We start from the raw sequence: 12,870 nt of genomic DNA, 5'->3' as shown, positions 1-12,870 counted from the left end.
GATACAAGGTAGGCAAAAATCTACTCCAGAAAAAATTATGACCCTTTCCATCAAATCAGACTAAGTTCTACCTTTCCATAAAATACAAATACTCGAAACATCATTGTATAGGTCTATCGCTTCTTAAAATAATTTTACTCATTGTTTTAACTCACACTCCATGCAGCCAAAACTGTGCCCAAATATTCAATTGCAAACTTGTGTGTTAACAATTTGATGTTTCAATTTATAATATTTTCAACTTGTTTACCGTTTTCGCTACTTGAAGCATATTATGGGGAAATTAACAGATGTACGGGGAATTTGTGACTTTTAGCACATCTCCATTTGCAGTTAAATACTTTTAAATAGTTGTTGCTGACTGAGGCTGTAGAAGAGGATAGATAGCTCTTGGTTAGTATCATGATCTCTTTTTAATTAGAGGATGCATTTCAAACGGGGTGTTGTTGTTTTAACTTGATATAATGTTTAGATTAACATTCTACATTTTTGTATTTCTTTTAGAATTAAAAGTAGAAATTTGAAAAATGTGCATTTTCCTTGTATTTTTTTACTTTTATATTGTTAAGGTTTATATTAACATTGGACAGGTTTTTTTAAAAAAATACCGTTAGTTAAACTTGTTTGAATCTGTTTCGTGCAGTCATTAAGAGAACTGTTACTTTCATTGCAATAGGTGCCGTGATATTTTATTTAATGCTTTATGCGATAAACGCTACCTCACAGGTTGTTATGTACCTGTATCTGTGCTCTGTTAGTTTTGCCAACATAATCATTAAGCGTTTTTTGTCTGCTGAAGGCACATCATTTCTCCATTTCATATATTCAATGAGAAAGGAAAAATGAACATACTCCACTTTCACTGCATGCGTAATTCTTGAGTACAAAATCCCAGTGTGCTCCCTATTGGATGGTATTGCTCTACGTTTTTGTATGTAGAATATGAATATGACTGACTTTGGGGCACAAAATCTTTACCAAAAGGACAGGGTGCAGACAATCCTTTCATTTAATTCTTGATCAAGTATACATGTAATGGAGCCAGAAGTGCATCTGTAGAGGCAAACGGAGACCCATTTTCTCTTGGGCTCTATTTTGCTTTAAGTTGCATTAAAATCATGTTAGCAGAATGTAGCTTTGCAAAAATGAGTGTCGTTTTTTTCCAAAATGCTTTACAGGAGATGACCAGACAGAACGGAAAGGGAAGGTTTTGACCCTATTAGTAGAAAAAGCTCTACACTTTCAGGACTACAAAGCAGCGAATATGCACTGCCAAGAACTTATGGCCTCAGGTGAGCTATAAAAAATCAATAAAGTCGTTTAATGCACTGAACCGATTTCTTTAAAGTCTATGTTCTTTGTACTAAATATTCCAGAAAGCATGTGAACATTACCATTGAAGTTCAATTTTCACTATTTTGACAACTTTGGGAGAGGCCGATGAATTATTTTTGGGTTTCAACTTATATTTTATTGTCCATGCATTTTCATTTTCGAAACCTATGCCTGTACTTTCTTCCATATTTGAGTACTTGTGTTCCCTGCTGGGTTACTCTAACTGATAGTGTGAATTGACCTTAGTGGTGGCTGAACTACCAGACAGAATATTGTATTTCTAAGTGCTGTAAATACCAGATGTTACTGGGCTTAAATACTAACCTTTAAAGAATGGAAGGCTGACTTAACCTTGCTGGGATTCAAACTTATGATCTGTTTGTCACAACAGAAGTCAAAGACGAGCCTTTAACTCTCAGAGCATACTTGTCCGCTACGGGTGCGAACTAACTATCATGTACGGAGATTTAGGTACCAGAGATTAGTACAGAGACGGTGACACTATACGCACCACAGAAAATGTTAAGATGACTCTTAGTTTGGCTGCCTGATGGTTAACTGGGCACAACCGCCAGGAGTTTTGGTCTGAAATCTGAACAGATTGTGGTTTCCAGATCAAGGCTAGCTATAGTCCCCTTCTAGGCTGCACAGTTCCCTGCTGTGTCTTGAACAAGTGGTTCAACAGTACCTCTAGTGTTCACCATAGAGTAATTGCAGCTTGGTATCATACATAGTATTCCATTGAAAATAGTACTAGCTTCTTTGGGACTGCAAAACAGAAAAGAAGTGAAAACTTGTGTGCAGGTATGGATAGCTATAGTGCAAGATCTGTTTAGAAATGGAGCATGGCTACCATTCAATACGTTATTGGACACAACTGAGCCCCTGCCCTCCTTGGCCATTCTGCTACTCTACTTCACTGTATTTTCACTGGGCTGTGGCCAGACAGTCATCACTACAGTGGTGGGTCCCCGGAATAAACCTAAGGATAGGCGAGAAAATGATGTTGGTAGATAAGGATGGGGTAAAGTATTAGAATAACCTGAAGGATGGGGTTAAGTATTAGAATGCCCTGAAAATGTATTAAGATAACCTGAACAAGTACCTTTGAACACCCGGTTTCAGTACATTCAATACAACTAGTTGCATAGGGGCTACACAACCTCGCACTCTGTCAATAAAGTGTATCCTGATGAGTTAGCAACCTCCCCTCATTGCCAGGCAGACCAGGCTGGTTTCCCCCTGCCCCATAATACATACGTTTTGGCAGGGAGTACGGGTACGCATTAAGAATACAACAGGGAGAAGCCATTACATGACAGCAGAGACCTCTGTATTATACCTAGCCCACTGCCACAAAGAGGGAAAGGCCAATTCTAAATTTATTGATCTGTTACTGGTGATGGCCAAGCGGGCCACAGTCATGCACTGGAAAGCCAGGTGGGTCCCTCCTGCAAGCAGTGGTGCATGGCCATTGCGAAATTCATTAACATTCAGAGTCCGGTGTTGCACAGGGAACAAGCCAGAGGTCTAAGAAAATTTCCAGTTGCCAGGAAATGGAGCACAGTACTATCTTTCTTCTGCTGAGGGATCAAGGATGGTGACAAACCACATCATGACAAAAAGAGACTACGTTCTGTAAAAACCCCTAGCTTGGGCACAAGTAAAATGATCATGTGTAACATATGTGCCGTATGTTGATTTTCTACACAGTCCTTGCTCATGTGGGTGAAGCAATTTTATTATCAGGGTTCTCCCTTGTACTCCTCCCTACTCACGGAATGTGCAGTGTTGGAAATTACCACCTTACGCATGCTATTTCCCCAGATTTTTTGCATTCTGTTGATGAACCCGTTTTTGTTGGCTGTAGAACCCTGCACTTTACCCCTGCTAGCCAGAGGTAAAGTGACTGTTAAAACTAGTATACATCTCAATGGCATATTGAAATTGGGTATAATGCCCTAGTATATGTTACCACTGGTACCTGGGGCCTGGAAATAAAATGCTACTAGTGGCTGCAGCATTCATTGTGCCACCCACTAAAGTAGCAGTGTCAGCCATGTCTGGCTTTTCGACTTGGCAAAATAAGTCTTTTGCCCGGCCTCCACTTCCTTTCTAATACCTATAAGTCACCCCTAAGGTAGGCCTTAAAAGCCTGTAGGGCAAGGTTTCTCGTATTTAAGAAGTAGGACAGGTACATTTAATGTTTTACATGCCCTTGCAGGGAAAAACGTCCAAAATCGATTTTCAGTGAGGCAAGGCTGGCTCTCCCATAGGTTTAACAATGGTTTACACTATTACAGTTAATAAGTGCTACATTCATTTTGGTTCAAGGAGTCACTTAGTTGTAATTTAAAAGCCAGATAGCTGCTACAATATCAACAACAAAAATATTGTGTGGAAGGACTATCAAGGACCAAATTATTGTGGACCAAAATATAGAGAAGGTAAATGCAAATAGGTAAGTAAAGATTTACTGTCCTTAACTTAACTCCACATCTACGTAAAGTATAGTAACACTTTGTTTTCCCATAGAAATTTACTTTCACAATATTTTGTGTCCTTGATATTGTTGACACAATATGTTGTCCACACTAGGTTTTTTCCTCAATATTTTGTCCAAACACCTTAAAGGTCACCTTAATGATCAAGTTTGTTTTTATATTACTATTTTGGAAATTCCACTCTTAGAAAGTTGTCATTTTCCCTGCCTAAAACTCATAAGCTTTCAGCCAGTGTCCAGCTTTCACCTGACCCCTGATGACTCCTCTGTGATGAGATGTCTGTTGCCTCCAGAAAGTGGAAAAAGGGCTGTTAGTGTAGAGAGGGATATTCTACTCTTGCCATGATGACCTGAGGGCTGTGTCCAGCCCCTTCCTGAGCTTCTAGGGATGTCTACTGTGTCATGGGCAGAGAAGATCACACCTAGGCCTGCCTTTCCTTGTCTCTCTAGTCAGGTTGGCTCCAAACCCAGTGGGAGGGGAGGAACTGACCATAATTGGTTTAGCTGGTAGACAAAGGCTTGCTCTCCACCCACAGGCTGGCATTGGGCATAAAAGTGGACTCCACAGACCTCCCCTCAGAGCACTGATGGACGTGAAGTATCAGAAGAAAGGGCTGTCCTATGCCCTGGTGTACCTAAAGGAAGACTTGACTTTGCTCCACTGAAGATGATAAAACGTCCAGAAAAGTTTCCAAGTCTGAACATAGAGGTCTTCTCTTCAATCGACTCTGAGCATCATCTGATCATTGTTGAGGTCTTCCTTCCTGGGCACAAAACTTTCCTGCCTTTGTTGACCGCACTGGACGATCCCTCTCTTCAGTAACCCTCCCCGCTTTGGGTTCAGCTTGCCTGCCGTCATTCAGTTTTTCTCCATGAAAGTTTCTAAGTCAGAAGGTACACTTTTCACAGGGACGAATCTGCTCTCTGTATCTGACCCGTGCTCTTTTCGCAGTTGGCCTTAAGTTTTGGTTTTAATTTGGTTTAGTTTGACCAGATACTCATGGTTGGCACTTTTTAGTGCTAGTTGTAATCCAAACTTTGAAAATTCATGTCTCAAGTTCTGCCTATTGGATTTTTGTTGTTTTGGTGTCATTTTATGTATTAAAATGTACTTTATTTTTCTGAATTGGCTTGGGATGTTTCCTATGTTGTGTTTTTACTTTATTAGTGCTTGAGTGCTGCATAAATACTTTACACAGTACCCTGACAAGGATTGTGATTATTATTTGAGGTGGGATCTCACCCCGCTCAACTAACTCTCCAATTTCTTGTACGCAACCTCACCAACACTACATTATTGACAGAACCATCACACACTCACAGCGTGGCTCATAGGCTCCTCAGCTTTGCAACGATTTTTACATTCTCAAAGGTTATATTTAGATAAGTGTTACCCAGCTACCTTTTAATGGGACCTTGGGTTCACCCCAGGCACAATCGCAACATGAGTAAATAGGGGATTCATGCCAATGGAACAAGCAGTGGTTTAGATCATGTGTTACAGTCTAATATTGGGGTCAGATTAATGCTACAAATGTACAGCTGTATCAAAGAGATGGGGTGAATTTTTGAAGTACACAGTAGAAATAAAACATGCTGCTATATTTGAAATTCCAATACAAAACGGTTTTAAATAATAATGACCCGTAAATGTTAAGTAGACAGCATAGTAAAGTGACCGGCTCAGTAAGCTGCCTCGCTAGAGAAAGCAGGATTCCAAAATAAAACCCGAAGCAATAGTTCTGCCATAGGTGACCCAAACCTAGGAACTATGGTGTATAGTGCACAGGCAGGACATAATGTCAGTGAAAATTATACTCATCATCCATGATGAGGCAGTATCGGGAAAATAGTTCATATTCTGGTGTTAAAAAAATTCAAAATGTGAATTAATCCATTAAGGAGTTAAACCATGGTATAATAAGTAGTTCACACACCCATAGATGAAGAGGAACAACAAAAGGTGATCTGCAAAAAGGAAAGTAGAAAGTTTTGGTTGAATTCAGAGAGATGCAGTGTTGGCATGTACACCACGAGGAACTCAATCTAAAAGAAAAATAAATAAAAGTAAAACAGAGCAATTTAATAAAAATAATAAGGGGATGATAACTCATTTTTGTACGTTGAACAGATCAGGAAAGAAATTCAAAAAGTGGAGGCCTCTAAATAGATCAGGTCTATTTCAAAATTTCCCCTCGCTGCAAGCAGTATCCTCAAATTATATAAAACAAGGGTTTGTACAAGATAAAGACAGCAAGGATGTCTCAAAGATGTGGCTTGTCTAGTTCTTGGTAAAAAGTTAAATCATCAAGGAATAAAAATAGTTCCAAGACAGAAAATGTAGCAAGTTGATGCTAAGTCATTTTTAAATAACTATGCTGGTTCATGCCGCCGCCATATCAATGTATCCATGAATGGTGAAACTTGGCAGGTGCGAAAAATATACGTTGGGTTTAGTAGAGTAAACTTAGAAACAACCTTTCCACAAAATAAAGAAGATTAGCAGAACACTGATTTACAGATGGAAAATCAATATGATTGTTTGAGTTCTGTGGTGGAAATAAAATGCGCCATGGTTAACGTTATTGATTAGGATAAGATTTCTCTAGACCACCTGTTGTTTTTCTCCTAGAACATTCATGGATGAGGTAGAATGCTGAACTCGGAGTGTATAGATAAAGTGCAAGAAGGGAATGTATTATATGTTTCCAGGAGACTTCTTTGTCTAGAGATAAACATGTTTTTGATGGATTCATTCTGATCTGTTTGAAGTAAGAACCAGAAGTTCCAGATGCTGGTCTAATAACTTAAAACTCCACAAAGATAGCAAAAGACATAAAGCAAATAACTGAATGTGTCTGAATACAGGCATGCATTGATAATTTGTATAACATGTCTGCATTAATAGAGAATATAATTTTGTTGAATGTTTATGTAATATTGAGAGAGATGTTTTTCAATAAGAACCAGCAAAAGTAATATTTGTTTTTTGTCTCCTCATAACTTGTTTGTTATAATGGAGGATTTCAATTTATGGTTAAGCATGAAGCAGGAGGACTAATGTCACATTGTCCTACATTCAGTGTATAATATACCTTTAGCAGTATTTCCGAACTGTGTTAGATCAGCGGCATGATATGCACAAAAAAGTCTAATAAGCTTGGTCTTCATATGTTTGAAAGGTCACCTGAAATCTTAAATTCCTGCAAGTCAAACCTATGTACTGGACAGTAAAAGGTGTCTGGCAGATTATATTTTTATTCACGCTTGCCACTTTGATCTTATTACTGATTGTAGCCAGTGAAGGTGGCAGTGATCATCTCCTTCTGAGAGCCTCATTACATCTGGAGATAAATAATGGAGAAAAGGTTATTTCATTGCAGGTTACATTCCTAGTGTGTTTAGCAGTATATATTGATGATACACATCTAGCATTACTCACTCAAGTTCAGAGTACTTTGGATTTGGAAAACCTGGAGGTAAATAAAAGGGATACAATTGATTGGGATACTAAAGTAATAAAGAAGGTATTATTCACTTGTATTAAGTTTTTTTTCTTTTTTTCTCGATCATCATGGGAGGAATCATATGAATCTATTCTGCCACAAATTAAGGTTCTAATACATTTTAGAAAAATTGTTCTACTTAAAAGATAAAATAATATATTGTCATTAATGTCTTTGTTTGATTTTGGTGCTATTTCCTTTTTGCTCATTTTGTTCTTTTTTGTTCTTTTCAAACAATGTTGGTCTTTTGTTTCCTTTTTGTTGTTACATTTGGCTTGTCAGTGCCTAATTTCGCATTCACTGTGATAAATCACAAGCTCTGATAAAGCGATACATTTGCTTGTTGCAGTTACGGGACACGTGTTGGACATTTTTTGATTCTTTGTAATCATTAATGTTTTTTTCAGTGGAAGAATTCAATAACATTATGCACCCTCAGTGTCTCACTTGAAATTCTTTATATTACTTCTTCACTTGAAGAGTAACATTTGAAAGAAGACATCATTGCAACTAATAATAATCACATGTAGACTTCAAATAGTTTTCTTTTTATATTAAAGAGAGTGGTCTTCTGTCTGAAAGTCAATCTGAATAAAATTATCCATAATTTGAAGACTGGTTCAAGGCAAATGAAAAAATAACATGGTATGTTTTCATGCTTAGCCTCAAGACTTAAAAATGAAAATGAGGAAGTTGAAGCAGAAAAAAGGCCGAAATAGGAAGTATTGTGAAATTAAAGCAGAATACAAGACCTTGATAAAATGAAGTAAGATACAGTACTATAGCTCTATTTGCGAACAAATGATAATAGTAATTTTGTCAAGACATGACAAAAGTTTGGGGATTAGTTCAGTATGATTCTGACACAGACAGATATAAGTACATCCCAGTGTATAGTTCATGAAGAAATCGGGGAAGGCTATTTGAAAGAATATTATGCCAACTGTCTGACTGTAAATTCTCTAAAAAAAAATAATCTCCTCTTAATCTGTTGAGAGTGGCTGGTCCAGATGATATGCCTGCAATAACAATTAAGCCAATATAGATTGGTGGGCCAGGATATTTGCTTCGGTATTAACATTTCTAAATTCAGGCAGTTTCCTCATAATTGAGAAGTTACAAAAGGCAAGCCTATTTTAAAAAAAAGATGGATCATACACGTTAAAAAAAAATTACCTTGTTAGTTTAATAGATGTTGGTGCAAAACAGTTAAGCAAAGGCCTATATTAAACTGTATAAAGGATTATATTGACCATAATGGCCTATTCTGATTGAGCAAGGAGAATTTCAAGAGGAACATTCGACCATAGGTCATTGTTTTAGCCTTAAGTTGTTGGCCCAGAAGGCAATCAAAGCACGCAGTAATCTGTTCTACTGCTTCATAGACTTTTGAGCTGCCTTCAGTTCAGTACATCTGGAGATACTGAGGCAAAAATTAGAAAATAAGGAAATGTTTGTAAAGCTACCATCAATTTACTAATGTTAAAAGACGTACATAGAAGTAACTGGGCAACAAGAGAGTTAAATAAATGTGGTTCATTATCCAAAGGAAATTCCAGTACAGAATGGCTTACGCCAAGGGTGTGCACTTTATATTGCTGATCTTCTGGCATCCCTTTTAAAGACACATTCCTTTTCTTCAAGGATGTGGGAGTCATCTTGTCCCTTGCCTACTTTAGGCTGATGATCAGGCAATAATGGCCATGACATCAATCTTGGTATTTGGCCATAAATGTAAATCCTTTACATGGTCTGTTGGATAGCTATTAGTGCAAGAGGTTTCATAATATAGGTGTCTTGGAATGATTTTTAACAATAAGAAAAATTGGGAAGTGCACTTAGACACTATAAAATCTTTTGTGTCAACGACGATTGGGGGCCTAAAGAAATTTAGAGAAGGTTTTGGTAGGTCATTTCTAAAGCCAGCATTCTCAGCATATAAAACTCGATGGGGGAGAGATTTTATATTTGAGTGGGAAGAATGACTGAGAGAAGGTGGAAGGTCCTTGCCTGTAAAATCTGTTACATTTCCCTAAATGTACAATGGGAAGGGTAGAAACTAATTTGAATTGTTTAGCTGTAATCCAGTGTTTACGGTTTTGGTACAAACAGATAACTGCTTTCCCGTTTAGTGTTCTGCTCCTGTAGAGATGAAATAATCAATAGTGAATTTAGATGGACAAGGTTATTAAGAACTCCATTGCTTGTGATTACTAGATATTTTAATTTCCATGATTTTTCTGTAGAAACCCTTTGTTTTATCTAGGAAAGAACTGTAATAATTATTAAGCTCTGAAGAAATCAAAGGAATGCTTGCAAGACTCATGGCAGGAATTATCAGTGTATCCTTATTTTAACAGATTTACCAACTCCAGAAATGCACAATTAATTATAAAAATACAGAATAGGCTCACATCCACTATATGCACGCCGGGAGGGTTCAAATTATTTTTCTTGAAGGTGAGGGCATTGCAGCTGTGGTTTGAGGACGCAGTGTATAAACCTACATGTATTGTTAGATTAGTTCCAGTTGTTATCTCAGAAATGTTGTTTTTTACAACTGGTGTTTCTTAAATATGGTATAAAGTCTTATATGTATGCAGTAACATTTGTATTTACCACACAATTTTTGGATGTGATTTGTGCTGTGTGAAAAAGTTTAATGGCTATACACATTTATCAAATGAGTGATTCTGAATAGGTTGCTGTTGTATAATAGACTTTGCTCTAAAATACACATATTTTATTTCCACTACTACTAGTGCAGACCGAAATGGCACCACTTTTTAGTTGATGTGCAACACTCTAAAAGTGGGTTCCTTCTTCAATGAATGAAATACTGAGAATTTGATTGGGATTCATTTGTCAATTGCTTGCCGTTCTGCTACTCAAATTCTGACATTGTTCAATCACTTAGGTTGCATTTGATTGATACACCAATTTTAACCAATTTTGGTTTGTTTTATATCACCACCAATACAGAGAAAATTGTATCTTTAATTATATGTTTGTTTAGATTTTTCTTTCTGAATAGCTCTTTTCTTTGGGATCTTGAGGTGTACATAACGATTCTTTATTTTTTCATTGTTTCTTCCTCTCCAGGTTATAGTGACAGCTGGGATGTTTGTAGCCAACTAGGACAGTCAGAAGGATATCAGGATCTTGGAACCCGGCAGGAACTTATGGCCTTTGCTCTCACTCACTGCCCTCCAGGGGCCATTCAGTCTTTGTTGGCAGCGAGCAGTTCTCTGCAGACACAGGTGAGTTATATGAAGATTTTAGCCCCAGACTATTCATGTGTGAAAATTCTAATTTTATAAAACATGCAATTTTAAAGAACACATAGGGAACATGTTTCAGGTCAGTCTTGGCTGTATGTAAAATCTGCTTTCAAGTGCTCACATACAATACATTGTCAGCTACATTTTTTATAGACCTAAAATATTTTCAAAACCCCCTTGAATTTCCTCTGTATCTGCCATTCTTAATAGCGAGGACTCCCTTAGGTATTAAGAAGGTTCAGATGTAGTCAACATTTCTTTAGTGTGCTAGTTGTTTGAAGTCATAACTGCCAGTCACTTCTCTCCACCTGTCATGATACATTTCATTTGGAATATGGGCAAATTAAAATTTTCTGTTGGACAAGAATTAATGTTTGCATTCATTTGTTTTTAAAAGCACTGGGATGTGTCAATAAGCCACTTCACAGCACTGGTTACTGCATGGAATGCAATTCTAGAGATGAAATGTCTGATAGATCCATCTATCTACATGCATGGCATCACAATAGATCTGGAAAGTTGAAATAGTACTCCCTTGCTGGCATGTGTTACCACGGCTCGATCACAGCATCAGTGCCTGCCCAGATGTGGTGCCACAGATCCTGTGTGTGGTGTCATCCATGAGGTATGTTGTCAGTTCTAGTCTTTTCTGCACCCTTTGACGCAGATCTGGAATTGTTTTCCAATCCAAACGTTTTCTGTTAGTGTGTTTAGAGACAGTGCCACAAGGAAATATGTCAGGTTCCCCTAGTGGGTTGACACAACATCTGTCTGTAGTCTAGACTCTGCCTGCACCTCTTAACCCATCCCTAACCATGCCCGCTTGCTGTCAGTGCCGGGCATAATTACCTGGACCCGAAAATATTAGGTTCTTTATCATGTAGTTTCCCCGATTCTGAGGACAAATCCGCTGACATTTTGTACCAGCTCAAAGCAGGCAGCACATGTCAGCAGGAGAGTTGATGGGGGATCAGAGGAGTGGGGTGACAGGAGTCATGGTAGACGAAGTATAAGACAAGAGTCTTGTGCACCTCCATGATCTATTATGTATGTGTATTGGGAGCAAGTGGCGGACATGCAGTCCAGAGTGCTGCTTTCTTCCCTGGGCTGTATTTGTTGTATGTGGGAGAAAAAGGTCGAGCCTGAGGCTGTCATTGATTCGTGGGAGGTGACGAGGACAGCAAGGCAATTATGACACAATCTTGGCAACAGCCTGTGGTCACTTAGAATTGCAAGTGGCAGAATTTCATTTAAAAGCACCAGTGTGGGTGTAATACCATCACTTGTAACAAGGGCATGGAACACTTGCTTCAATGAAACATTTATTATATACTATTTTGTATGGTTTTGAGAAACTCAGTGTACATTTAGGGAAGGATTTTTAATGCAATGTATGTGTTGTGTCAGAAATAATTAAGGCAGAATCACTCAACTATGGATTTCATAAGGTCTTCACAAGATAGCAAAATTTTACTGACCTGACAATTTGCAGCGAAAGTGATACTCATCATAAAATGAACGGTGGCATTGCTGCACATCCTCATTGATTGTAGGTTGGAAGGTTTTGCAGCCTTCTTTGTGTAAGTGTTAATTCTCTAATTCATTGTTTACTAACTTAATTTAGCAGCCCACAGTCTGAAGAGGGGAATAAACATGAGGTTCCCCTTCAGTCCTAATCCTCTTCAACCCTATATTGCCTCAGGACTACAGAGAGAAGCCATCTGTTGGATGTTGGTTGGAATGAAACCTGATTGACCCTAGACTACCAGTGAATTCCCACCAGCTGTCACCGGCCTTGCCAAAATACCATGCCTCAAGCTTGGAGGTATCCTCTGCAGTCAGAATGAGAACCAATGGGGTCCAGACTCTCAAACACAGTACCACTCTTGGCCCATGACCTTTCCACAGCCTCTTCTCCGGACCACGTAAAGAAATTATTTTCAGGGCATCCTACAGTGCAGTGCATCATAAACAAAAGGCATTATCTGTTTGGTCCATTTAAGCTCAGCTTGAGCCTGTGGGTTAACCTCCATGCCCAAAAAGAGGACCCCTGCTATCTTCCCCTGCCTGCAGAGGCACACCGCCATACCAATTACACATGTGTGATAAGTGCAAACATAGGACTTTCCAGCCACTATCACCAATATAGACTTTAACTTTCTTGGTTATTTCACCCCACAATTCATCAGCATACATTATGATACCCCACCTTTACCATTCTTGAATAAATGAGTCTGCTCTACTC

The 12,870-nt window shown here is 38.3% G+C and overlaps 1 protein-coding gene across 2 annotated transcripts in view; it reads left to right on the top strand.

Annotated features, from left to right (window-relative positions):
• The window catches only part of NBAS (NBAS subunit of NRZ tethering complex), a 1,762,396-nt gene that overhangs the window by 742,419 nt on the left and 1,007,107 nt on the right, over positions 1-12,870 (top strand). For both annotated transcript variants that reach the window (XM_069235962.1, XM_069235961.1), the window contains exons 33-34: positions 1,179-1,292; positions 10,447-10,604. In XM_069235962.1, the coding sequence (XP_069092063.1) occupies positions 1,179-1,292; positions 10,447-10,604 (272 nt within the window). The remainder of the gene's footprint in view (positions 1-1,178; positions 1,293-10,446; positions 10,605-12,870) is intronic.

This window comes from Pleurodeles waltl, chromosome 5 (assembly GCF_031143425.1).
Source record: "Pleurodeles waltl isolate 20211129_DDA chromosome 5, aPleWal1.hap1.20221129, whole genome shotgun sequence".
NCBI lineage: Eukaryota > Metazoa > Chordata > Amphibia > Caudata > Salamandridae > Pleurodeles > Pleurodeles waltl.
Note: the sequence above shows the minus strand (reverse complement) of the source record. Positions and strands in the feature narration are given on the sequence as shown.